This window comes from Apteryx rowi, unplaced genomic scaffold (genome assembly GCF_003343035.1).
Source record: "Apteryx rowi isolate R43461 unplaced genomic scaffold, aptRow1 scaffold_85, whole genome shotgun sequence".
Taxonomy (NCBI): Eukaryota; Metazoa; Chordata; class Aves; order Apterygiformes; family Apterygidae; genus Apteryx; species Apteryx rowi.
In genome coordinates this window covers 547,355-575,308 of record NW_020451149.1, presented here as the reverse complement: position 1 = coordinate 575,308, position 27,954 = coordinate 547,355, and the positions used below count along the sequence as shown (strand labels likewise).

The following is a 27,954-nucleotide window of genomic DNA, read 5'->3' as shown; positions in this document are numbered from 1 at the left end:
CATTTCATGCTGACAACATTTTTTCACTTCTTTTTATAAGTTCTGGACCCTGAAAAAAAGCAAAACATTTGTGAGCAATAGATTCGGGATGGTAAGGTACATGTGAACAAGTTACATGAGTATGGCAGCAGTAAGTCAATTGCTTAATATTTTAGATCCTTTGCAAGTTGTGTACAAACACTGCATATGCAGAGTGCATTTACATATGTCACTATGTTTAATATACTTCTTGTTTTTACTGTTCAGTTCAGAATGTCTTAGAAGATTTGGTAATTGTTAAGAAAAGACTGAAATCAAGTTCTATTATGAAGAGTTATTAAGATGGTTCTTTGCAGCTATGCTCTTTGGGTTGATTCAGAGGCAGAAACTTATTGGCAAAAGTGAGTATTTCTCTGTATTTTATCATTTAAAGGAAAGCACGGTAGATATTTAGGAAAAGAGGGAGCAAGACTTTTTGGAGTCAAGAGTCAGAGATAGTTAAACTTCAGTTAAGGAATATATCAAAKTTGAGAAGTAGGAAGAAGCAGATTTACTGGAGAGTAGAGAAATCAAAGTGACTCTGCAATATTAAGTTAAATGAGCTAAAATAATATAATAAAGAATAGAGGAAAAAAATGGGGCGGGGGGGAAGGGAAGAAATAGAGGAACTGCTTTGACCTAGGATTTGGGAAATCCTTTCCACCCCTATCACAGAGCAACTTTTGAAGAGAGAAATTTGGTAAAGTACTGTTAGTCAGGGAAAGAATTTAGCCTGCATCTTTCAACAGTGCAAATCCCAGTGATTCTCCAGAAGCTGTAGATGTAGCTAAGCTCTATATGTATAAATTGCTGCATATAAGCATGAGGTTCATTAGGTATGTTCTCTAGTGATCATTCCTGARTGAACTGGAACATATATCTACCTATAGAGGCAATGAGGTTTGTCTTTGGAAACCTAACTGAAGGAACACCAGTTAGCCACACTTTGCTATTGTTTACTAATGGAGAAATCTATGTTCTTGTGTTCATTGCATTTTTCCATCTTGACTCAGAATATTTAGGTGCAAACAGAAATGAGATACCTCTCTCACAAAACACGCCTCGCGGTTTTCTTCTTGGCAGCATTGCTCTCTCATGGCAGTGAAAGCTGCAGTGACGGAGGTCAGCTGCTCGGGCGTGATGTACGGCTTGTATTTGATGAGGTTGATGAGCATTCTGCAAGAAAAGCACAGCAAGCCCGGTGAAGCAGGGAGGTAAGCATGCGACGCACAGAAGCACTTCTCGAACACCAGTCCTGAAAAATCAGTCTTTTGTTACTTCCTTTCTATGGTCTTATCTTTCTTAAACACCACCCAGAGACAAGTTGACAGCAGGAAGCTAATATGCTCACCAGTGAATTAAAAAAACAAAATTCATTTTTGAAATTGCTCCACTGTGAATGGATATACAATTGGTTTAGGTGTGCCCCTCCACAGGGTTCACGGCTGTATGGCTTCGCCATAGCCCAAGTTAATAGCCAAGGAGCCTGTTTCTTGCCATGGAGGAGGAGGGAGGGTGGGTTTCCAGTGAGAAAGTTTTCTCTGACAAAGGCCYGCCAAGCACCCAGAGCTTCTCAGGGACTGAAGGAGTCACTGGGATGAGAGAAATACATGGGCTGTCCTATTCTGGCAAACCAGCATTATTCARGCCATAAAGGTAATGCAGTACTGGACGTAGTAGCTTCCTTGTTTTTCTAGAATCTGTTTTATGATGTCTTGTGCAGTTTCGGTAAGGCGTGGGGTGGGGGATGAGGATGTTTCTGATCTCCATATTTTAAGCTCTGTTGTAATAGCATTGCCCCAGCCTCCCACAGGTGGCTTGACATGAAGTCTTCAGAAAAGGTTAAAATACCACAAATCAGAGGCATMATGCAAATATCAGAGGCCCAGTTCTGCTGTTTGCTACTGTAATGTTCATATCTAAACGTGAACTCAGTTGCCCTTCTACAAATGTAAGGAATGTGTCCACGTAGGCCTCGAAAACTTCAAAATCATATACTTGCTTGATAATTGTGAAGCAGGGCTAAAGCTGAGAAAACACTGTCTTTATTCTGTGAAAAGTAAATTTCTTAATGGCCTGTTGACTCAGGCACCCAAACGTGTAGGGATCAAGTTTGAAATTTTTGACTTGATGTCAGTAGGGCGATGTATCCCACTGTTTACATTCTGGTGGTCTATGTACCTGTACAGCTGCTCTGAAAATGACTTTCTTCTAATCAAAAGCAAGTAAGTATAGGTTGAACCAGTTAGCCAAGAAACATGGTGTGAGAGAGAAGAAAGCAGCAGCTTGGAGGTGGAGGGGGGGATGGCTGTATTCACAAGGAGTGTAATAGAAGAAGGGAAAGATGAGCATCACCAGGAGRAGAATACTAAACATACGGATAACAGAATAAACAGGCATATCTTACTCCTGCTTCTTGTGCTGTAACTTTTCCTCTTCAGTTGTACACAAGTCTTCGTGGAAAGTGAACAGACCAGGAGTCAATGGTAAGGGCACATAATTCTCATCCATTTCTAGTTTCCCCATGCATGGCCGCCTAAGAGCGTAGGAGCTACTACAGCAGTGGCAAACGCTTGGGTTTATAGGATTGGCCAGGTGTCTTCTACATATTTCTCCAAGCACAAGATCCAGCTTTACCGCAAGGGGGAAGAAAAAAGCAATTTCACAATACTGTTTCATTTTTTAAAAATCCCTGAAATGCTACTTTTACCAAAGTTATAAATAATAACTGAGAATTTAAATTATATTTTGTAATAGAAATAACAGTTTATTTCTCTACTGAATGATGACTTCCATCATTGCAAAAATGGTCCCGATTTTTCAAAATGAATATGTATATGCAATTTTAGTCACTGTCCTTTGTGCACACAAATTATGCMATTTCCTCATGAAACCTGACTTGCATTTGGTTTGTTTTCATCAGCAGGGTTTCTGTGGATATGTTCTACTATTCATGTAAAGGTGATGCTGTACAAATGCATGCCTGGGGGGYGGGCTGGTACTTTTCAAGTACTTTGGCATGTGGGCCTGAAGAACTCTTATGAGAGTGCCATACAGAATTGATCCTTTTTATAGGGCAGTATGGCTTCAGGCAACTAGAAAGGATTAATTTCTCAGACAAGAGATCATTAACTTCAAAGGGAGCAGGGCCAGATCCCCAGCCCTGTGTCAGTGTTAACTGCCTAGTGCTAGCCTGAGAATTTCCTGATCCTCAGATAGAGCAATTCAAACTTTAACTTCAGTGAAGTTGAGTTATACTCACTTCAGCCATGTACGTGGAAGGATATCTTCCAGCCAACTCAATCGCTAAGTGAACATTTTGCTCATTTACCAGTATTCRGGGTTGCTGGAGCCTGATGGCAGCAGGAATAGTGCCAGAGCTTCAGGAAAAAAGTAGGACCAATCTGAGAAGAAAAAATACTCACATTTTCCTCAGCACAAGGCAAGAGCTTGTCTTGGCTTAACTGGCAGCATTTGGCGCCGATTGTAGTCATTTGCTTGGTGAATTTTATCAGCTCTGCAGACGTTAGCTGAGGCATCTTCTTGGTGAAGCTCATGAGAAGCCTGAAATGATAATTTCTTTTATAGTCGTGTTTTATTTCCATCAGGCAGTAGTGAGCAAGCCACTGCCTTCACATATGTAAAGCTTCAGCCAAACCCCAAAGAACACCATTCATTTGTACAAGGGCAGGACTAAGCCTGGTGTTTATAAACATATATAGGCAAATACAGCATGTTCTGTTTGTTTGAGAGCTCTCCTTTCTCTCCTGAGTCTCTTACCAGGTTAAACAAATAAAATTAATGATAACATTGCCAATTATATGTTACTGGGCCCTATTATGAAATGGTACGTATGTTTTCCCTGTGTTACTGATTTCTGTGGGAGTGTAGGGAGCTTGCCTAGGACCAAAATTTAATTGAAGTGACTTCTTGACAGACTGGATAAGGGCGGAAGATAAACTGAAACAAGTTCACTTTTTTTCTTTTAGAAAAATTAGGCTTATTAGCAAACATGGCCAGGAAAACTGTAACAATTGATACAATAGGCAGAAGAAGCATGCCTGCCTGTTGGAAACCTCCAGGTCCAAAGGTCTTTTAAAAACAAATGTGCTAGGAAATGCAAAAAGCCCTATATACCTCCCAAGAGGAGAGCAGAAGCCTTACTTTGAGTATGCAAGCAATGTACTGGTTTCACTGAGATTACTTACTACTTCATGTTAGGTATGTGCTCATTAACATTGCTAACTGGGGCCAAAGTTCCTCCACAGGGCTTGTGCCTGCATGTTGTTGTGGAGGAGCTACCACTCAAGCATAACATATGGCTCCTCTAGTCAGGCTTTGCTCTGTCCACAGGAGTTAGATTTTTTGCTACAGCTGTTGATATTTACATTTGCTGCAGGAAGTAGATAGAGATAAGCCTTTTGCAAACCGCACAGCAACTGCCTTTTGGCCACTTTTACAACTTTTAAGTAACAGCTTACAACTCAAAACGCAGTTATAAAGTAAGAAAATCTTAGAAAACTTGGTATTTTAGGCAGGAGATTAAACAAGTTGTCATTGCATTGCTTCCTGAGTGGGGATAAGAACAGAACTCATGAGAGGACATGACATTGTATTGGAAAAGGAAAAAAAAATCCTAAAATCTATTAATATTTTGGACCGAACATTCAGGTGATATCAGTAAGCCTAGCTTTTTTGACATCCATGGTTTTACTCCAGCCACAGTTGTGCCCAGCTGGTACAGGAATAATGTAAACGTGAAAAAGTAATACTCGTTTTGGAAATAGTAATCTCCTTTCTCCTTGTAGATGTCACAACTTGTCTTCATCACACTTTCAGTTTCATGAATGTGTTTCTTCAGTTCTTCTTCCTGAGGAAAAGAGATTAATTTGAGGAATCATTGTATCAGGAGGAATGCAGAATGCCCTTACTGCCTTATTGCYTGTCCCCCTCATATCTTACCTGACAGATACCACTCCCTTTGCATTTCCATTAGAAAGTCTTCACCTGTCTGAAACTGCTAAACTGCCTGAATGTGATTAATGTCCACCTTCAATTACCTTGAAATACTTCATTTCATATAACTGATGGAAAATTAGGTCTGAGACACAGGGTGCGTCACCGTAGTGCCAGGAACAGCCTCTTACAACACCTTTGCAGGGAGAGAGGGTCGGAGGCCTGAAGCCGCACGTTTGCACAAGGAGAGGGTTTTGCTCCTGTCCCATCCCCAGAGAGAAGGTCMCTTTTACCCTGGTGGCCTGGAGTCTTTCCCACCTACCAGCTCTCTTTCGATTTACCAACCTCCTCCTGGGAGAAAGGTAATGCCAGGGGAGGAAAGCAGAGGGCTGCCAGGGGCTGCTGCAGGGGCGTATCCTGCCCCCGCTCTCTGCAAAGCCACGTTCATTTCCCCAGCAATCCCAGATTCATTCAAGTAATTGAAGACTGTAAGGGCTCTGATTGCTTTTCCATGCAGGAATCAGTCATGCCTTTTAATATTTGTCAGTTTTGCTACAAGGAGCTGTGGGTTCCAGCTCTAGAYCTGGAGTATGGAAATTCACTAATTAGCCAGAATCAGTCCTGTGGTAATATGCTTGAAACCATCAGCGCATTGTATAAAGCATGATAGCACCCACCCCTCTCCTGCAGCAGTCGTCTGGAGAACTGGTTTTGCAGCACTTTTCCAGTAAGTCCTCATATCCTTTACCAATTCTTAAAAGCATTTGAGCAGAAAACTCAGGGTGTCTTCTGGAATATTCATAGAGAAACCTGTAATATGTGGAATATGTCAGTGTTAGGAATTAGAAACAAGCCAAAATAAGTGCCCTCAAGAGATCGGGGGTGATAAAGTCAGTAGAGGTGCTTTCAGGATGGCTTTTTCTGACCTCCTGTAGAAGTGGGCAGTTCACAGAAAYCCAGCCCAGGAGTCAAACTGAGCACAGCACTGCCAGAGCAAGTCCTGGCCCTGTGACTGTCCCAGTTTAGGGTTAGCTTGGATCAAGCATAGCTTGCAGCTATGAGTATTTTCTTTTTTTTTTAATCCTAGCTAAATGCTGATGAAATACTGTCCAATAACAGACCAATTTCTCAACAGATACAGCACARTTAGCTCTTCTGAAGCGATCACTCTACATCGCTGCAATTTGCCCAGTCTTTTAGATGCCCCTTTCATAAATGGAAATGATATATTTTGTTTCAAGTAAGTCTGTGGGACTTTTTCTATTGCAGCCTGTGGAATCTTTGCCCTGGAGGGTAGGTAAAGGTASGATCGAGCTTCACAGCACTAAGGAACTTGGCTAAAAAAGAAATGGGCCAAACCTGTTTGAATAAAGACATGAGTCTGGCTTAGACAAGTGGTTTTGAGTTCCCACTTCAAACTGAATCAAAGCTAYATTTTGAGTCTGAGATCAGAATCGATAGTACCTAAATTTCACATCCTTCTCRTCAGTTTTGTCCCTAAAATGAGTCATGCCCTGTTCTGTGTTTGTTCTCATTCCTTRCCCTCCAAGGTTGAGAGGTATTTCCTAAGATAAACTTCCATGGTATCACGTGCCTATGTGCTCACAGAGCAGGCAAGTCTGAGGCTGATGAGCCAAGCTTTAACTTCCAAACTGGAGTCTTTTGACCCAAGTCATGAAACAGCAGAATTGGAGAAGAGTAGAGGAAAACCTGTGTTACCTGGCTAAGTGGGTATCTTTTTCCTGAGCAAAGCGTTCACATACTCCTTTGTCTTCTATAAACTCTCTGATGTGGGGGGACAACTCTGCAGGTTTGTCATCATTTTCTGCATTAATTATACATTCACTTCTTTCTAACAGCGGCTTTTCACAGCAGTTTTTAATTTTGCTTGATATGCGGTCTTGGTTGGTGCAGATGTAGGTTAGAATCTCTTCCTGTAAAGTAAAGAAATGAAGAAAGGAAGTTGCGTCTGATTTTGGTTTCTTTTTCCCCCAAGTAGGAAGGTCAGTCAGTTGAAGCCTTGGCTAKACCAGTCCATCCCATTATTATAATATTTAATGTAGTGGAAGCTGGGAACACACAACTAAGTTCAGGTCTCAGTTAACACTTAGAAACCTACTAAATAACAGTTAGCAGTTAGGTTAATCTTGTACCACTTGTGCTTCTTTTTTAAAAGGGTCGTTATTGTTATCTCCATTTTACAGACAGAGGAGGGGACACCCAGAGAGAAGAGATGGTTTGCTCAAAGCAGTGCAGTAGGTGTTTGTCAGAGGAAGGAAAGAGAGCGCAGTCTTATTGCTCTGTTTGCTGCAGCCCTTTACCTGCCATTTGGTAGGTGCTAGGTACCCACCCAAATGAAGAAGTTAACTGATCAGATAGACAACACAGACAAAAAGTGAGATACATGGATTTGATATGTGAGAAGAAGCTAGACAACAACAGGACAGACAGATGCTATGTTTTGTTGAAAGTTATGCAGGAAAAATGTGGCACAACTAGTGGCTGCMACCACTGAGGCGGTGTTAGGTTATTTTAGTCACAAGGCGATCCTTCTGCCCTTTCTGATCTTATCATGACAGAAAGAGTCAAATGGGACAATCAATCAGATTTTTAGACTGAAGGATTAAGCTCCCATTTTGAAGAGCAGTTGATACAGAACAAAAGGAAAAAAAAATGCAAGAAAAMATAAATGCATTTAATTTCTGCAAATGTATAGACATTAAATGAGTTTTACCTTATCGTGCATACAATCCAGCATGTCTCCAYGACAGCAGTCCTTGTGTATGTTAACAATATCCACTACAAGCTTGCTAATGGTAACAAAATCAGCCTTAGGGAATTTTTGGCTTATCTGAGCAAGTTTCCTGGAAAGAATAAAGATAGGTATTTTTTATATTCACAATGTGAGACTGCGATAGCTACCATTTTGCTATGGAGGGTAGTATCCAAACCACTTAGGAATGGTTCCCTCCCTGCTTTCCCTGAAGTTAATAAATAAATCTCTTGAAATCAAGAGTTGATGTTTGCAGASTTATCTAAGGAACCTAGCTGAAATTCATCTACCACATTTCCTTCTTCCATCTCATGCTGAACACAAAATTACAGGACCACCCTTGTGTCAAAATTGGATAAGAGATCTGGGCTGTATTCTGCTCCAAGTCCCTTAACTTTCATCACAGAGAACTGGGTTCGGTTCAAACTTGCTTTTAAATTTTTGAAAGCTAAGGGCAGTTTTTAAGGAAATGGTGACTATAGTCATGCATATGTTTCCATTCCTAATCTGCATTCCTTGTTGGCTAATGCTATTGGTGATCTGYGTGCAAAACTGACATGAACAGTGTTCACAGCCATTGTACCATGGGCAGATGTGGACCTACTCTCAGCTGAAACGTGACACCCACACTTTATTTCACAACGCACATGCCAAAGAGTCTGCTGCAGCAGCGCGGGCGGTGTTCAAAGGAGCAACCCTAACAAGGCTTTACATCCTGGCAGTCAGTGAGGCTGTTCTGCAGCCAAAGCAAACAAAATGAAGCCTCTTCTGATAAAAAAGGGGGAAGACTCACAGAGCCTTTACAGTCCTTTCTCCAAATTTCTTTAAGATTCCACACGTGTGTTCCTGCTTCAGGCCATCTTCTTTGATTGGCTTCATCACCTTTGGTGCCTGGTATAAAGAAGATGCAAAGCATTAAAATGAAAGAAAAGAGAAAACAATGCTTCATGGTAAAATTACTATGTTGATTTTTTAATAGAGATTTTTAGTAGTGAAAGAAAATTGCTGTTCACTGTCCAGTAAAGCAGAAGAAATAACTGTTGTCCTTGCTATTCAGTCACCAGCATTTATTAAACAAGAGTTATGTGAAAAGAAACCAGCACCCTTTTGGAACAATAGTTTGCTGGTTGTAGTGTAGGGGGAGAAACCTTCACCTGGGAGCCACAAGACTGTCTTTGCATTGCTATCTGATAAGATGAAACTATATTAGTATTTTAATATATTGCAGCCTGGCCAAACCATATAAAAGGCATATTTAGCCATTCAGCAAGGAAAGGTTCCCCATGCCTGTTTTCCCCTGTTACAGGTAGGTTTCTCCAACTGTCTGGCACTGGCTACGTGTGGGGCACATCTCTGCAGTGCRGTTACTTGGCCAGGGAGGAGCTGTGTCATGGGGCTATAAAGAGGAAAAACATCCRACTTCTGCAGTCTGCACAGTACCGCTTCCTCTCTTGGCGAGTTTACAACAAACCCAGGGCAGGTAGCAAAGCCGGGTTGGGAAACGATACCCTAGCAGAAGTGTGGGCACTGTGGTTCTCAGTAAAGCTATACTTGCCCAACATCCCCAAGTAAGGCATTTTCTGTCAAGAATTTGAGCTATAATTCAAGAGAGCCTTTAGGTCTCGTTTCTGCCTGTCCTTAACAAGGTGAATTTTAGTATTAGCTTCAGATGGCTGAAAGAGAAACAGCTGCCGGTAGCTGTGCTTCTGCATTTGTTTAGCTGTACAAAAGTCACTGGTTGCACATTAGTAAACGATACACCTGCAATATATAATACCTGTCTCCGAAAGCATTCATCCAGGTTATGAGTGGGGTTGTCGGCACTTCTGCAGCAGTTTCTCATCATCTCATCATAATGGATAGCCCCAGAAAGGATCGTTGGGGCGTAGAGGAAAGGATGCCTTCGGGAAACCTCATAGATAAAACTAAAACAYGAAGAGAAACGTCTTTGCTTTCAGAGTGAGCCCCTACATGCAGAGGACAGCACGGCTATTGTAAYATCTGCCAGTATGTTTAAAATTATAGCTACTAAAAGTGACTATTTTCCTGCCATAACAACAGCCTGTATAGTGCAGTGATTATTTCAGAAAATTTCTGTTGGGGCTGATGTTTTCATGCAAATTAAAGGCTTATATCCTGCCAGCTTTGGCCTAGAGACAGCAAAACATCTGCTTGGCTTGTAGGACCTGAAGGGAGATACTTGATTGTTTCAGGTGAGGCCTTCATGTAAATTATATTGAAATCGGCCAGAATGTTTATCATTTGGAGCTATATCCAATGCAGCGGTGACAGAAAAGGATTCATGTAATGACAATTACAGCTAAATAAATTATGCTAATATCCTCATATTGGGAAGAAAAGTGAGGATGAGTTTACAGAGAAATTAATAATGACTTTTTGGATTTTTCTTGCATTTGCTCTCTCTAGGTTGCTAAGCATCATATCTGAACAACAGATCTATGATTTATTTACTTACTATCCTGTTAATGAATGTTGATGCTGTGAATAATTTTTGCAGGCRACTTCAGCATTTGGCCTTTCAAAAGGAGAAATGAATCCTCTCGTTGAGTTTTTATGGGAGAGGAAGCAGTCGTTTCTTTCAGAGCCTTTTTTAGCACAGCAGTCAGTAAACCTGGGACGATTTTCCTCCTGACATATCGTATCAAGGAAAATCCTGTCCTGTGAAAAATTAAAAAAAAAATCCTTGTGAGAATTCCACTTTACTCTTGCAAGCTCTCTGTGGAAAGTACTTTAACACAACAAGCCCTTATTTGCATAAACTGATAGGTTCTCTCTTTGTATTACCTTTTGCTCTTATTGCARTGAATATCAAACTGACCTCTAAAACGTGTAGATGATGATTTCTCAAACTCGAATGCCTTTTTATGCCAAGCTAGGCTTCGAAGTGGACTGACTGTCAAACACACTGTGTGCCTCCCGTTGCACTTACAACAATATTCAGACCCTTGATAACAATTAAGATGATTGTTGGATTTGTATACCACAGTTTCCAGGATAGCAGGATCTGTGCTTTTTCATTTAGAGTGAGGTTTGTATGGTGCAAAGTGTCTCATTTGTTGTTCAAGGAGCAATACTCAGATTCAGCTCTCAGTCATGCCTCTGCTGGGAACTGTTTTAATCCAGGGTTTGGTTCAGCATGTTTAATAAATCAGAAGTGTGTCATATGCAGATTGACATTCATGTTTGAGTATTCAATCTCCTAGCTCCAAAAGTTTAAGGATACTAGCATGTGCTATATTAGTGCAGACACCACCAAAAAACATGTGAGCTAATGGGTAGAGAAATCACCTACAAGCATCGTCTTTGCTAGAAATATCTGGTTTGGCTTCTACTGAATCTTGTTATGCCATCCATAAATGCACAACTTTCTGAACATCTTTTTGAAAGATCCAGGTGAAGAATTTCAAAAGTTACTGTAATTTCTTGGGGGCACCTTTGCTTTCTTGCACTTATTTGGAGATGCCTTATACAGGGGAGCCTCGAGAAGGAAAGAGCTGGTAAGACCAAACATGCATACCCAAGAAAGTCACATCTCTTAGTAACATATTCCTCTTTGGAAAAACACATATCAGGGCTCTGAAATTACAAGTCACTTCTGGAAATCTTTGCCTCATTAGAAGTACAAAGGTGCTTACCAAGGGCTTCAGGCAATCCTGGTTGTCTTTGCCTGCAGCAGCACACCTTTTGGCAAGGTCTGTGACATCTTCAGCCATTTTAACTGCTTTGCCAAAAGTGCCTTCTTGCACGTACTGAGCAAACATGATCATGGCACTACAACGAGAACACATACCATTAAATATGTTGCTGATTACCTAAAAACAAATCAAGTAACTTTTGCGTGCGAGTGGTCAGCCTGATTCAGACAGTAAGAGCATCCATATCACCACTGGTGGAGCTGGTGTGGGCTGGGGGGACAGGTGAGTGTGTGACTCACGGTACATGCTCATCTCTGAACGAGGCAAAACGCCACAGGAACATGCATTAGCAGCAAATTTGCAAGTAGAATCTTTATCTGGACAACTTACATGGCTTTAAAATTATTCTCCTGCAGCTGAGAAAAGCGTTGCCCAATGGTGGGGTTTGCCTCTGAAAAAAAGATAATTGGTTTTTGAATAAAAAAGTCTTTATTAAAAAAGCTTCTTTTTGGTGCTGGAGTCTCAGAGAAGGATAGTTTAGTGCCTGAGGTACYAGCATTGCGGGTTGGGAGACATGGGATCAAACTTCCTATTTGACCTACGCACAGGCAGAATGCATCATTTCTCTGTCTACCTGAAGCATGGTGGGGAGGAATACACTAAAACTTAGAAGGTGTTYGGCTACTTTGATGTTGCAAGGCACAATCATTGTATGAGCAGCTCAGATAATACCTTTTAACCTTGCCTTAGCTATTTAAAGGTTGCTTGATCACTGATTGGGTACAGATTAGGAATTCTGTTTTTGGAAAACRTGGGCTAAATTCAGGACTACACTGGTAGGCAAAGCACCAGAAAATTAATGGAAATACATCCTTCTGCACATGCTGTGAATTGGCCCAGAGGAAAACAAAAGGGTCTAATGTATCTGAATATCACATGCAAACAATTTTCCTTTGCCAACRGGCTTTTTCTAGTGGCTGAACTTACTCCCAAGAATTTTTTAAGTTCCTCRTTTGTCAGAGAATCTTCCCAATGATGGATTTTAATGTAAGGGGCCTGCTTCCAAAACAGAYTGGTATCCTGTCACACCCCCATGGGTAGGATTGAGATCACTATAAAAGGGCCAAAAAAAGAAGAAATAAACCAGCTTCTCACTATGAGTAATGTGGRGGTGTAAAATGAGACCATGCCAAGAGATAAATAACATCAACATCTGCTGTGTTTTACACTGCTGGGCCATTTAATGCATTTGGAAGTCCTAAAGATGAAAAAAACAGCTGACTTCTTTGACAAAAACACATAACATAAAAGAAGTATCTTAACCCTGCACTATGGGAGGTTTTTGACTGTTTCATTTTTGGCATTTAGCTCTGGTACCTTAGYGAGAAGTGTGGTCATCCTAGGCTTCTTCAGCAATTGGTGAAGAGAGAGTAAGACTCCTCCAAAGGATGATATGCAATAGCAAAACTTAGCTACTCTGATTAATCATCTGGATGTACCATCCCCCTCTTGCTGTTTCTTGCTTTCTGTTTCCCCCACAAACTATGGAGGGAGCCTAGAAAAACTGCAATCAATTAATTTCAGTAGCTTTTGGAGTACCTGAAACTAAGTGGCATAACTACATCCCTGTGGATGAAAATGCCCTTCAATACTTTTATCCTTTMAGTAAGCACTGACTGCAAGACTGACTGCTGGATTCTCAAAACATTAAAAAGCAACACACCTAAGGTTGATCACATAAAAAATTAATACAGGTATAATTTTGTTGTTTACCTTCAACTCATAAGAAAATAYGAGCGTACAACTGGCAGTGTTAAAATGAGATCCCAAATAACCATGTGCAACAAGTTGCAGTCATCAGTATTACATGAAAGAATAGAGTAAAATATGAGATATATTCTTACCTACATCCCGATAACTTCTGGGCAGGGCTTTAGCTACAATAAAGCTTACTAACAAAATAAAATAAATGATTGTTTTCCAATTCATAATGTCAARTTTTGGCAGGGGCCTGAGCTGGGCTTGGTTTATCTGTGAAAGGCAGAAAGACTTAAGAGGAAAGAGTTTCTTTTATACCCTCCCAAGCAGTTTTTGGTTAATCAAAACCCTTTTGCTGTCATATATAAGATCAGACCTTTTAGAATATTCCCACAATCGTTAAACATGCCATTATTTGCTCGGGATGATGAACTGACCAGCTTGTTGCAAAAAAGGACCTTGTAGATTCCTTTTTTCACAAAATCTGGACAAATAGACATTTTCAACTTATCATACTTCAAACAAGAAGTTAAACATTCTGTGTGCTCTTTATCATGCATATAGATCTCTTTTACTTACAAATTTGTTCAAAGGTGAATGCTGTATAGGAAGAGCCTTGGCAACACACTGTTGACTGAAGGATCCCAGGTTCAGATGCTAACCCGAGATTTTTGCATCCCTCCTTGCTGAACAAGCTATCTCTTGATCCTAGCTGCAGAGATGTCCTAGTAGAAAAGCTGCCTAAGTATCCTATTTGCATCATTAACAGCATCAAAATGTTTCTGCAATTTGGAAAGAAAATAAACTCAAAAACAGTAGAACGAAGAAAAAAATCAAGTTAATATTCAAGTTAATAATGCAAGTCATTTTTGTGACTTTCAAGGAAGTATGTTATGGTCAACAGCATTATAGAAATGCCAAATTTTAGACAATAGAGTGGCTTCAAAGAGCCACTGATCTTTGTAGCAAAGAGGTRGATAGGCAAGGATATGTATTTTAAATCTGATGGAAAGGACAAAGACAGAGTTTTTTGTTCCTTTAACCTGGAAGTATTCCTTGTTCCATGCTGAAGGAAAATGTTGAAGGTCATTCATTATCACATGAGATGGTATCAAAAGGAGAAAAGATTCTGAATGAAGACGAGAGAATATTTCTTAGAGCAGAGGACCTGAAATCTAAGGTGAAATCACATCTGTCTAGGAAGACACTAACAAGCTCTGTTACACTATAGGAAATAGATTTATCTGAGTGAAGGAAAGATGTCTCTGGTCTGGAGGTTATTGACCATATTTCTAAATATGTCCTCCTCATTAAGCCCACAGGAGCAGATCACACAAAACTTTTCTCATCTGGCAGATAGAGTTACCAAGAAATGGACTATCCCACGCRCTAGGGATTTTGTGCTATTTCATTTTTGCTAGCTGCAGATCCCTCCCTCCAGACGCTCAGATTTGGCCGCAGAATGTGTGCAGCTAGCCGAGGGCCAGCAGGAATTGAGGTGGCTGCAAGCGGCCGGACCAGAGCCCCCGCAGGGGCGTTAAGCAACCTGGGGGGCTCTTTGGGGCAGTGCTGTCTGTCTAGGGAGTTCCTGCATCAGTTTCCCCACGTGTAGTAAGGAAAGGTTAAGGCAGATCCTCTCATTTTCAGACCCTAACACAGTGTTGTTACTGTAAGCTACAAGAAAAAAGTGGGATCATTTATTTGAGGAAGAATTGCAGAAACAACTGAGATACTGAGGCCAGAGACTTTTTATAACAGGTTCTCCTTTGACCCAGAAAAGTGTTTTTCAGACATTATGTATGTGTAATATGTTGTCCTAAATATTTCAGAAAGCTCTRTTTGGCTGTTGTGTGTAAAATCTGTAAATTTAATTCCTCCACTCTCCTTTTCCATGCTCAACAGGATGGCTAAATCCTTTCTAGCTCATCTTCAAAATACTTGCTGCTGCTAGGATGGCAAGCTGCCTATTTGCAATGAATACTGTCATTTGCAGGAGGGAAATGCAAGTATAGTATTTATCTGGAATGAGACTGTGACAAGCACTAGAAACGAGCTCCAACAAAAAAACATAGTTCTGCATTAAGAGTTTCCGTTGTTCTTCTAAGCACAGAAACTGTACTGACCTCTTGAATTTTACACCTATTGAGGACACAGCTGTTTCCAGCTGTTTCCATCTTAGAAACTGTCTTGCAAGCTTAAAGCAGCTGATTGCGCTCAGGGTGTGGTGGATTGCTGTGAATCTCTGTCAGCTGGGGGTTGTTGTTGGGGATGTTCTGTAGGTCCGTGGGGGCAGTTCCTGCATGGGCAGCTTTTGCTCCATGTGCCATCACAGCAGAAGAGGTGGGTTAAACAGATTTTTTTTGGCAATTCTTCATTCACAGTGCTCTTCGCCCTTACTGAGAGGTCCCTGTGTCTTAAACTGGATCTTGGTTATGACACACACCAGTCAGTGAYTGTAGTTCCCAAAGTGCAACCAGGTCTGCCCAAAGCTAAGAAAATGTTTTTGTTTTTGCTGGTGAGAAGAGTTGTTGAGCCTATTTTTGTTGTGCAGCTATTTTTCGCATGGGCTGGCTTCTTTGTGCTTGTAGCTGTGCTTCTGTTCTTTATTCTTGCAAGTCAAAAATGGTGTCTTCTGGTAACTTTATTGCACTGTGAGTTTCATTCCTATTAGATCATGAACATTCACTCTGAACTTAATAATGTTCATAAGAGGTTCATACACCTGGAAGAATTCAGGTTCTCCCCAGGTAGTGACAGGGTCTCAGTTTCTCTTTACAAAATTCTGAGTGTCAYTGATAGTATTTGCGGAGTTCTTTTCCCTGTAAATAGTTTTAATTACTGTTAGGGATGTTCTGTGTAAGATGCATATTGCAGCTCTCTAAACTATCTTGGAAAGAAAACCCCAAGAACCAAACAACGAAAACCTCCGTTCACACTTGTGTTCATATTTTCAGAAGAAATATTATAAAAGGAAGCGGTCTAGGCTTTATCTGAGCATATATTTTTGAATATGTCTCATTTGGCTACTAGGGTCTTCTGCCTGTGGAAGATACAATCCGGTAACATTACAAAATATGAATTGGTGATTCCCCCCCCCCCCATCTCCCTTCTGGTGCCTGTCTCTATTACAGACCCAAATGGCCATATGCCTTATGAATTTTCTAAGGCAATAGAACTACTTTCTCGTTTCGGGGAGCCTTTTGCAGGCATCAGGACGCCTTGGGGCGGGACTGGCACTGGGTGAACCAAGCGAATAGGGCAGCATCAGTCCTCCAGCACCCGTGTCTGTCATTCAATGTCCGGAGCTGTTTGCTGATGACAAGGTCAAGTCCCTGGGGCCCCCCACCGTGCCTGGAGTAGGGAGGCGTTTCTGTGGGTTGCAGCGACATCTCTTTCGATCTGTTAGGTTGTCTTCATTTATGACCCTTGAAAACACACAGCCCTGGTTGAGGGGTTGGTTTCAATTTAGAAATGCGATCAGAATATATTCTGAAAAAATTTTATACTAATTGCAAGAAGAGTGACACTTTCAGGCTGTGTAAATTATTTYTGTGGAAGGTAATACAGCTATTGCAATTTACGTTAGTGGAGAATCTAGGCCAGATTTTTCCACTCTGCAACTATTTTGGCTGGTCAGCTGAGGAGACAGCCAGAGGAGAACTTGAAATAGCAATGTGAGACAGCATTCTCCTAATGTTTGCAAATATGTCAGCATGTAAAAGAAAAAACATGTTTTTCTTGGTAAATTAACATGGCAATTTTGGTGAATTACCAYGTTTCTGGCAAAGCAGTCCTTGGAGGTAACTGAGACATCCTTTGTAGTATTGTAAATATCTGAAGATGGAGACCTAGGATGTTTTTTGGCTAAAGAGATGAGAAATCTGGAAAAGATGTCATTAATGAAGAAAGAAGTCATTAATGTTTTTGGAACATYGGTGGATGTATTTCCCTAGGTAGCTGCACAGTTATCAAACCCTCATCATTCAGRCCATTAATCTGCACAGCCAAGAAAGACAAGGCTTAGATCATGGCCTGGACAGAGGAGTCTGTTGTAACCAAGCCATTTAATAGTCTCAGTCTATGTTTCACTCATGAACGCGCCTTATTCAGACTTACTGCTCCGTTTAGTAGGARTACAATTTTGCTGCTCATGAAAGCTGTATCCATCTTTAATTTTGTTTTTATTTGGCTTTCTTTTATAAGACGAAACTTACCACTTCCTGTGTTCAATAAAGCCTCATATCTCCTTTCTTATCCAAAATACCTATTTTGACTTTTATTTAGAAATAAAGGAAGAAAATGTAAAAGATGATCAGTAGAGAGTAGAAGCTGAGTGTTCTCTGATGCCGTTCTTTGTTCCTTCCCATAAATCATTGCCTCAAAAGACGATCTCTCTCTCTTGCATTCCAGGAAACTAAGAGACTGTCCAGCAGGTCACTTCTGGGTTTATCTTCTAGCTCTTCCTGCTTTACTGTGGATTGAATCTGGGACTTCACGGTGGACTTAAACTTCCCGCCCCTGCCCCCCCTGCCCAATTTTTTATCTCTTTATTCAGCAAGAGGCTAAAGCTAAGCTGAAGTGATCACAGAATGGCCTTAGAAACCCTGATTCATAGGGGTTTAATTTTGTAGTTTTAAAAATAAAGAATCCAGCTGGTGTGGAGTCYTGTTGATGTGTATGGAAACAGTCTGTTTCATCTGTAAAGCATCTGGCCCTGGCTGTAAATATTTTGTTTGTCCTATCTGTAATGACTTGAGCTTATATATCCACGTTGATCCAGAAATACCCCTGAYATGTAAGATGAAGCATGAGCTTGTTGATCCACTGAATATGTTCGCCATAGTGGCAGCACAGTCACTGTTAGGCTGGTAGTGTGGTAGCTGCTCTGCYGTAGCAGGAAACCTTAATAATTTTTTGGAAATTAAGATTAACTCCCTCAACTGAGGAGCAAGTACTTGTAATGGCTGGATTAAAATAAAGAAAAGAAGTAAGTTTTGTTTTTTATTGCTAAAAATGGCAACAAAGGAAATACAAAACTCTAACTCCTCTTTCTCCCCCTCCTCCAGTACCTGATTTGTAGAATTTTCAATTGAGAGGTAAAACAGTTTTGGCTTTTAATCCACGTTAGTGAATTGCAGATTCCCTCAGAAACCTGAAATACATTCTGGGAAAAGAGCCTTTTTTTTGAGGTTAAAAATCWATTTTAAAAAACCCTAAACCCCTCCGCAAGATTTAGCCATTCGCAGGGCAGTCTGTAACCTGTCTCTGTGAAAACTGAGAGATCTTTAGTCCAAACAGGTTTCCAAGAACTCCATCTTAAGCTTTCAGAAAGCAAAACAGGGCACCTCTGTCCTCTCGCTGGGGTGATGTACCTGTGTTCAGATGGCATTCAAATAAAGTGCTTTGGACTGGGACTATGCTCAGCTCTTCTTGCTGCAACACACTGATTTTACTGTGCATACCATGGCCAGATCCAGCCTAATTYGCATGAGAAAGTCTGTGGCTGGGAGTGTTACAGCCCGAGGCTTGCCAAAGCAGATCAGCATTTTGCACTTGGTTTTTAGGGTCTGCTTCAAAGCTTATTGAAGAGAGCAGAAGGTTTTCTGTTAACACTAATAGATTAAGATAAATTACAACAGTATGACRATTAACACTGATGATTAACACTGAAACCATACTTCAAAACTTGAGGCATGTTACARGACATACTATATAAAACTTCCTTACCTGTTTCTTCAACAAGTCTTTTCTGGTGGATGTAGCAAACCTGAAAAGGAAAAAAGGGAGGAAACTGAAGTTGCTTACTTCATAGCTGCAGATTATTTAACAGAGAAATTACTTGGCAACACTGCAAARTGTGATGGTAAAGAACTGCTCTTTTCAATCCATGGAAATGACTAACTATATCAAAATCATTTGTGAACTTCTGTTTGACCTGGAGATGATTTCCAGACTGGGAATATTTTGCCAAAAGTGCATGTCTTAACCTGTTTTCTTACTACATTTGTAATCCAGACCTCCTTATTTTTAAAAAGCTTTCTAAATTAATGGTTCATCCAGTATGTGGAGAAGTATAACTTGTCTCATGAGAAATAGGGAATTTTTGACATGGCATTAAAATATTGTCTCACTCCCTAGCCTTGACTCTTCTTTGCCRATATTTATTGAACAGATAGCCAYGCTGGTGTCATGTAGACAAAAATGTATTTAGCTAAGAGGAGTCTGTTCAGATTCTTTTATCTTTAGGGAATGAAAAGATTTACGTATAATATCTGGTTTCTCCTCTCTTTTTAGTCACTCTGTAGGTGCCTTGCATGGCCTCTGTGTTTGGGATGAATTGACRCTTTTCCCTTGAGTACTTGTTTCTGTGTTATGCTGTGGGTATATAAGTATGTCAGCACRGGAAACAGGATAACCTCTTGCAGTACAGGTGGGAGCATGCCCAGGCCACGCATGCCTACATGCTGCTATAAATTGGCATTGAATGCCTCTGTCCTTCAGCTCCTCTGATTTACTTGGCTGGGARTGAAAAAACTTGGTTCACCACTTTTCTGGCAGTGCTTTTCTCTTTGCCCTTTGTCTTTGGGCTTGTAAGGACACATTTGCTGTTTGTATTGTGTCAGAGAGTGACATACCACTGGAAAGTGCACTATGTGCTTTGCATGGCCCCAGTGTTTGAAATAAATTGACAGATTTCCCAGGAGCACTTGTGTCTGTGAGTGTTCGTACTGTGGGTCTATCAGCATGTCAACACAGGAGAAAGGATAACTTCTCGTCACAGTCCTGGTCTGTTTAAAAAGCTTTCCCTTTGTGAGAGGCAGCAATCGGCACTCAGAGTGACTCCAGGGAAGACTAGTGTTAGCAAACTCCTCTCTCTTTTTCTCATTTTGTAGCATAGCAGCTGTAAGACCTTCTGGCCCATTAAAGTGACTGGTGAAGCTCATCAGAACAGTGGGCTGCCAGAAGTGCTATGGTTCACTCAGTGCTATTGCACTTAAGGTCAAGCGCTAGAAATCTCACCTTGTCTTCAGTTTCTTCCATTCTGGTAAATTATCTAGAGTACTACAAAGAGAAGCAAGAAGGAACAAGGTCTTCTAAGCAGCAGACAGATTAGTACCTTCAGGAACAGGGTATTAATTTGCCTCAGACTCTATAGCCCTCTTTGCCAGATATAGCTACATAACAGCTTACAACCTTTCTTCCTTCATGACTTCTCTTTCCCTTCATCCCTTGGATTTTTGCCGTGATGCTGACATGATGCTGACAGAGGGCTGGCTGTCATCCAGGATAACTCTGCAGGCCATGTAAGATGTGGCTTACAACGTGGCTACTGTGGTGATATTGCCATCTGGTTTTCCCAAAGAGATGCAGCCAGTAATCATGTACTATGTCACCATATTGCCCAAACAGATATGATGTTATTTAGACATGGCCAAGGATTCTGAGGGACCTTCTGTTCTTGAAGAAATTACTCTTTAGCTTCTACAAAAACAGGGTTTCATCCATAWTCAGGCTTATCCTACCAGCTTCAGCTGTGTGAAGCTGTACCTTTTTCCCAGGTGTGGCAGAAGCACCAAGAGCGCAAAAGGAAAAAGCAGCCAACCATCCCACCACTGATGCCTGCTCAGCTTGCGCTCCTTGACACTCTTCCCACAGCATGGTCAGSCTTTCATTGAAGGGATCAGAGTCAACCTTTCACTTTAGACTTTCCAGATACAGGACATCAAGCTTTCATCTGAAATGGTATGTTGTCACTTCCATGACATGAGAACTGAATTGTATCCTGAGACTTTACTACTCAAGTTTCCTTTACTACTCAAGTTTCCACCTACCATACTCCTCCTCACCTGTTCCATTCCAGGACCATGTTAACAGCAAAATACTCTTTTTCTATAGAGCAGAAAAGGAGTACTCTAGTAACTCTGGAAGCTATGGCTCACCTCAGAGGAACCCTCTTTTATAGCCRTCATTTTTGGTAGATAATAGAAAATAAATAACTATCTTGGAAGTGGAGGACTGACACCTCTAGTCAGGGGTTCAAATCCCAGCCTAGTTCAAGTGGTGGTGTTGGTGCTTGTAAGGTTTTATCAAGAAAACTGATCCTCTGCTTTTGCTCTACAGGACATGTTCTTTCACACCATAATGACATAATCTCATTGGAAGTAACCTTATTTTGCCTTAGGTGAGGATCATTTCCAGGAACGGTTCTTCTATTTTCCCTCTTTGTTGCACTGAATAACTTTTTTGAGGCTCTGGGCTTGATTAGTCATCACCCCTCAAGGAAGAAAGAAGCAACCATTGATCCTGGGTGGATTGTGGGTGTCAGGAGGGATCTGTCACTCAGTATTTAGTGTGAAAGCTTTAAGGAAATGCTGTTTCTGTAGAGACTGTTGCACACCTGTTTGTCATTAAAACAAAACACTTTTTATGGGGAAGCGAAGTATATATGTTAGCTAARTGTGAGAACAGAAGACGAACCTACAACACCTGGAGGGGAGGAAGAAAGCAAATCTTCAAGTTAACATCTTTTTCTTTTTCCTTCTCTCCCTAACTTCCTAAGCAAAACACTGCTGCTTTTATCTCTGTTCCAAATCCTGAAGGGGGTGGTTGCATCTGAACTGGACCCGACAAAGTACAAAGGGTGAAATTTACARCTTGTCCTTGTCTTTATCTGGCACCTGGAGGCGTGATGGTCTGGCCAGGTGAAACACCATTGCTGTGTGTCAAAACAAGTTATCTTAATACAACACGGTCACAGTTATCTTAGTACAACACAAACTTTGGTTGCAGTGACCTGCTTACGCAGCACTTTTGGGTGAAGCGAGGAACTTACTATAGCTGCCCTCGGGTCACAAAACAAAATGCATGCGCTTTCCGGGTGGCCCCAATTAGTTCCTTTAGCTGATTGGTAAAAGACACTTCTCTGTAGACATTGAGCATTGCACAGGTCACTCTGGACCTACTGGAGTCGTAGGTTTCAGTGTGCAAATTCCCCTTTGACTCCTACTCAGTGTCTGGAGTGGGTTTTTCTGAGGTTTTCTTTCTGGCAGAGTCATTCTGCCCTCAGATTATTTTTTAATACTGGTGGGTCTCCTGAGACAACTCCCTTTGCAGCCTACTCCTCAGGTCAAAACTGKCCCGACTCTTCTAGTGGCCACACAGAGCAGAAAGTGCTGTCAAGTCCATGTCTCCTTTGGAAGCCATGCTGTCAGCTATTGCAGCTTGCCTCCTGAAAGGAATGGGGATTTGCCTTGATTGAAGCACACATAGCAGCTATTTTGCACCTGCAAATGGAAGATTTCTTTGTCTTCTTCCACTCCACCAGATTTCAGTAAGAGACTTTGTGAGACGCTTTTTCCAGCCAAGGACCCTGTCCGTCAGTGGAATTTTACCCTGTGCTCTTTTTTCAACAGGCCAACACTGTAATGAGCCAGCATCTCCTATCACTTCATCTTTTCCTTACAGCTATAAGAATATGGTTGAATAAATAGTTTTGAAGAACAGACTTGAAGCCCTGATAAATAGAGATCTTGGATTTAAAGCTTGTCCTTGACAAAACATTTGTGAGCCTACTTTTCAGTTTTCGTGTACATCTTCTTGTTTTCTGCAAGCTAACACCCCTGTGCATGCTTCTTGGGTTTATGATGGTAGAGTACATTAAAATTGTTCCCCATATTCACAGGGGTGTACAAGTACATCCACCCAGCAGAAATACATGCTAGAAAAGATAGTGGTAGGAGTCTAAAATGGCCTACTGCCTAAACATGAGTCAGTGGAACTAGTCTCCATCACTGCAATTCATTATCAAACTCCACAGATATTCTACAAGGAAGGGAAATCAAAGAATAAGGAGGCAATGGCTTTTCTACCATGTCTGACCGTATATCGAGCAGATGTTTCCAGCATTTCTTTCTACTATCAAAATGTTCATATTTCTATATAGACTTATTCCCAGTTCTCAGAAAGACAGAATATACAATTTTAGAGAGACTAATTTCCAAAATTGATTAGAGAAAAGTGTTTCCTCTGGAGCTGTCTAATGAGTTTACCACTGAAGGATGAAGTTAATAATGAAAACAGAATGTTCCCAAAATGTTTGGGAAGTCTGAAATACTGTGAAGTTCATAATTTCTCTTCAGAGAAAAATTTAGGTTTGGAAACTGATACTAACACTCTTCAGAACTGTGGTTTGAGACTTCTCAGCCATGTTTACTGTACATAGTTTGTTTTCATGTTGATGTCTCCTACTGAATTGTTTTGGCATAGCATGCAGAGAGAGTAAGAAAATATGAATGAATGCTGTCAAAACCAAATGACTGAAAAAGTAGATTGTGCGTCCTCACGTACTCAGCTTGGCTCTCCCTCTGTTTTCATTGTTCCTTGGATCCCCCCTTCTACACACACCATCTTTTCCTGCAATTGTTAACATTCTTGTGCTACAAACCTGAAGAGGATCAGTCCCATTGAAAGTATCGTATACGTGTTGTGGGTGGCAAATATATACCTTGCAGTTTAACGTAGAGATGAAATAGTCCATGTATACATAATGGTGGTTTTTATTATCCATGGGCAAATGTATTACAAAACCATCTGCACAAACAGCCACTCTAACTGGCTGAATTACTTGATTTAAAAGTGTTCACTGACATTTGCTATGTAAGCTTTTGTAGTCATGAGTGTGTGTGTGTACAGTATGTCCAGAAGGGCACACACTGTGACTGTCACCTGTGGCTCTGTTTCCATTACACTTCTACTTCTCCCACCATCATCTTCTGCCTTTCTCTTCCTTCACTGTGTAAGGAGTGGTGGAACGCTATTCTTGAGTATACTTATATATCCACAACGGTATTTTCAGTTAAGGCCTTCAATAAGATCCACTTCTGCTAGGATACAAACTGCAGTGTAGCCAGCTGAGATACTAACATTGTAAGAAGCTGTGCCCTCCCTGCATTTCTGTATTCTATGTTATGAACTGGCTTGTGCTAATAATTGTATCTTTCAACTGAGAATAGCACTGCAATAATGTCTTTATTAGCCTATGGAAGCTTTAAAGAAGTGGATGTTCCAGCTCATCCTCAAAAAGAAAAAAAACAAGCAGAACTTCATGCATCAACTGTAAAGTGAAAAAATTGTACTCATAAACTCCCTATTTTGAGTGAATTGGACCCACTGAGGATTTGTTTCAATAACCATCTGCAGAATTGCTGAAATTGGGTTGGAAGGCTTGGCTTTGCTCAGAATAATTGTAGTTAGTAAATTAGGTTGAAGACTTGGTTCTAGCACAGTTCCAGCAGGTGATCCTGAGTTTAACAAACTGCATGTTCTCTCTGCCATAATCTAAGGTGATATCTACTGAACTAACAGGCATCTTGCATCTGTTGGCCTGCATACTGTGTTTCTGCTGGAGCAGTAAACAATTTTTTGTCTGATAAATATGTTGGGTCAAAGGGTAACGGCACAAAGCTTTCTTCCACTCATCCAAGGTGGAAAAACATGGTCTCCTGTGAGCACAGGAGTCTCTGCAGCAGTGAGCGACTCCATCACTTACAGGTACAGCCTCATGATTCTTGCATATTTCATTAAGCTCTACGTCCAGCTGAACAAGAAGAGAGAAAACACCACAGCAATAGTTTTTTTGATGTTAAAAGGAAGCCAAAAAAAGCTTTTCATATCTCAATAATATAGTGAATACTACTTGGAATTGTTAGACTTTGGTAAACAGAGCTCCATTACAAGCAGAGAATGACAGATGCTGTAAATGGTCATTTTGGATTTCTCATCATCACAGACAAGAGCGTATTTCCCAAGGAGCATTCATGTATTTGGTTCAGCCCTTCAAAGTTTCTTCCTCTGATTAACTATAAAAACTTAAAGCATAATGGAAAACTTGAAAAATTATCTCCAAGCTGGCAGTGGGCATGCTGCCAAACCTAGACGCTTTGATAACCTGCTGGCTACTGTTAGCAGTGCTACTTTTAGTTAGGCAATTGTGCTGGGATCAATCAGAAGATCTAACCAAGTGCTGAAGCTAAATTAATTTTCCATTGTTTAAGGAAAACTAAAGAAAGATCCAAAATCCAAACTAAGATGTTCAGGAATGAATGTGAGATCTGCTTGGCTGTGCAACTGCACTGGAAAAGATGGAAGGCCCTCAATTCGGTTGAAGCTCCCACTGTTGAAAAGTATCTCTGATAAAGTGCATAGGATAGAAAGGCTGAGGACAAAATGGCCATTCTGTCTGTACATTCAGGAGACTGCATCATGGTGAAGGGCCTGTTCAGTGCATGGAAAATTCACTAAAAAGGCAGCAAAGAATACAAGAAGAAAAGGACTCACCTGTGCCTAAGAATAAGGTATGTGTCCCTCCTCAGGTACCTGACAGCACTTAACACTGACAGCTGTCACTTTCTTTGCAATATCAAGCAATGCATCAGTTGTTGCCTGAGACATTTTCTTGGTGAAGTGGATCAGAATTCCGAAAAATCACAATACTGAAATGACGGTTCACATTTGAAGAATGGTTTTTCAGTGAATCACTGAGCCAGACCAGGCAGTACAGTGCAAGAAGATCTGCCCAAAGCCCAGCCAACAACTGCATCTTCTTGATAGTAAGAGTAGCAGCCAGAGATCTACAGCTTAGAGTGGGATGCTTTTTCCATTCAAGCTGCTAAAATCTTATACCATGTACTGGGAAACAGATGTCTCCTGGAAACTGCTGAACATCATACTAGGCTATGCACTCAACCAACCTGTTTGCCAGGACAGTTGCACTCTTATGAACACATAGATATTCACTGTTTTATGCTTGAGGATGCTCGTCAGGAAATGCTTACACTTTGAGCAATTCAGCTTCTCCCTGCACAGCTAAGAGTTCACAGCTGATCATTAGAAGTTCTTGTATCTCTTGAATGGGATTTTGCAACTTGTTTTTCTGAAAGAAAATAAAATATCGGTTAGCAATATGTTCAGCAGAACTTTTTCTGAGGAAAAGCTGTTCACAACGAAATACTCACCCATTAAGTAGCCTCTTCCCAATCTTATTAAGGTTCAGAACATCTATGACCCCCTCATTATTACAGCTGAGAGTCCTACAAAATTTCATGTTTTTCATGATCTTGCAGGGCAGACAAGTATTATTGGTGCACTGGGTGGGGAATGGATGTGCAGAGAGGGATGCCTTCTTTCACAAATAGTCGGGATTAAACTCACCCTCGAACTCAGCCTTCTTGACTGTTTACAATAAGCAGCTTGGTTCTGCTTCTAGCAATCACTCAGCCTGAGCTTTGAAGCTGTCTTGGAGCTCAGGATCTGAGCTGGAAGTTGAATCCTACACTTGTCAGCAGCATCTCTGAGCAAAGGAACTCAGTCCCAAGAAGATGAAATCAGACTGCTTGGCAGAGTTATAGCATGATTTAAAAGTATCTCCAGTCTTGGTTTACAGGCTTTGAGTCTTGAGACATGCACAGCTCCCAATAGTTCTATTCTTAACCCTTCTGCTCCTCCTGTTTTGTGCTAAGAGCGTCACCAGCAGCATTTCTGTAACACTCAGCAGGGCTGTCAGTTTTCCAGGAGTGCTTTAGAGCCCTTTGCAACGCTCACAATCAGCTGAAAAGGAGATGGTCTTGCAACCTCTTGCATGTAATGCAAATGAAAAGAAAATTTGAAAACCATTATCAAGCTCTACAAAGTTTCTAATAAGCAGTGTTTTACTAGGAAAATAAACCAGGTCTATTTTTGGATCTGCTAATGGCCCAAATCTATTACGGAAATCATTGTGTGACTCCTTTTATTTTCACCCCAAATGGTTATCAACATTCCATGTTAAAAAATACAAAATGAAAATTTCCAAACATTTCAAGAGTTTTTTAACGGAGAAATCCTCTCAGATGTATTTACCACTTTTCCTCCTCTTTTTGCTTTCTTAAATTCAAGGATTCTTGAGAGTTCTTACATTCATTAGAAAAAGAAAAAAAATGTAGAGAAAACAAGAACTGAGACAAGGACAATACAGGCATTTTTATTAGAATATTGAAATTTAAAAATACAGAAGATGTTTCTGAAAATTTTTTTCTTTTAAATCTTTTTGAATTAAAAATTTTAATTTTTTTGAATGAAAAAAGATTGATGTCATTTGACAGAAGTGGGTAAAAGAATCAAAGGTTTGAAATGTGTGTGCAACTTTTTCTAAGCACACACTAGTTTTTCTTCAAGCTGTCCTATTCTGCCTAACTAACAGTATTTATCCAATAAAAAATCATCAATTTGCTTACTGTTCCAGCAATGACACTCTGTTATCCTGGTATTGCTTGCACAGCATGCGGGGATCTAGGCTCTGGTACGGCAGAATGAAATCTTCGTTGAGAGCTTTGAATGTTAGGAAGTACCGATTCGTTCTGGGGTCGGCTTTACCACAGCAGTCAGCCATAGCACCATGCGCTTCATGAAGTTTTTCCGTCTGACAGATTCTATCCGAGAAACAGTGAGCTGTCAGAAAAAGTATCAGCAGGGAAGAGCGTCACAATTATGGGACTGTACAGAAAGTCTAATGTACAATTGTATCAATGTAGATTTTTGGTTTTATATCTATATATTTATATAAACAAATAAAGAAAAAGTGCTAGTTGGTTTTTTTTGTTTTGTTTTGTTTTTTTAACTTTGGGGACAGATTCTCAGTGCCTGTTAGTCAGTCTGGACTGGCTAGAAAYGGAGCTATAATCCATGTTAGTTTCCTACCAGTGGTTTCAAACACTCTGCTGTCTCCACGCTGTCAAGCGCACAAGTATGCGAGATCAT

General features: G+C 40.7%; 1 protein-coding gene across 1 annotated transcript; it reads right to left on the bottom strand.

Moving 5' to 3' along the window:
- Positions 1 to 4: 4 nt before the first annotated feature.
- Positions 5 to 27,954, bottom strand: LOC112977598 (alpha-fetoprotein-like). Its single transcript, XM_026090106.1, is given in 19 exon segments — positions 5 to 49; positions 1,062 to 1,194; positions 2,426 to 2,649; positions 3,444 to 3,582; positions 4,791 to 4,888; positions 5,652 to 5,784; positions 6,694 to 6,908; positions 7,709 to 7,838; positions 8,541 to 8,638; positions 9,525 to 9,672; positions 10,224 to 10,426; positions 11,404 to 11,539; positions 11,794 to 11,854; positions 13,308 to 13,480; positions 13,737 to 13,795; positions 21,329 to 21,392; positions 25,995 to 26,092; positions 27,571 to 27,645; positions 27,895 to 27,954. Coding segments are annotated over 19 exon segments (2,292 nt in total).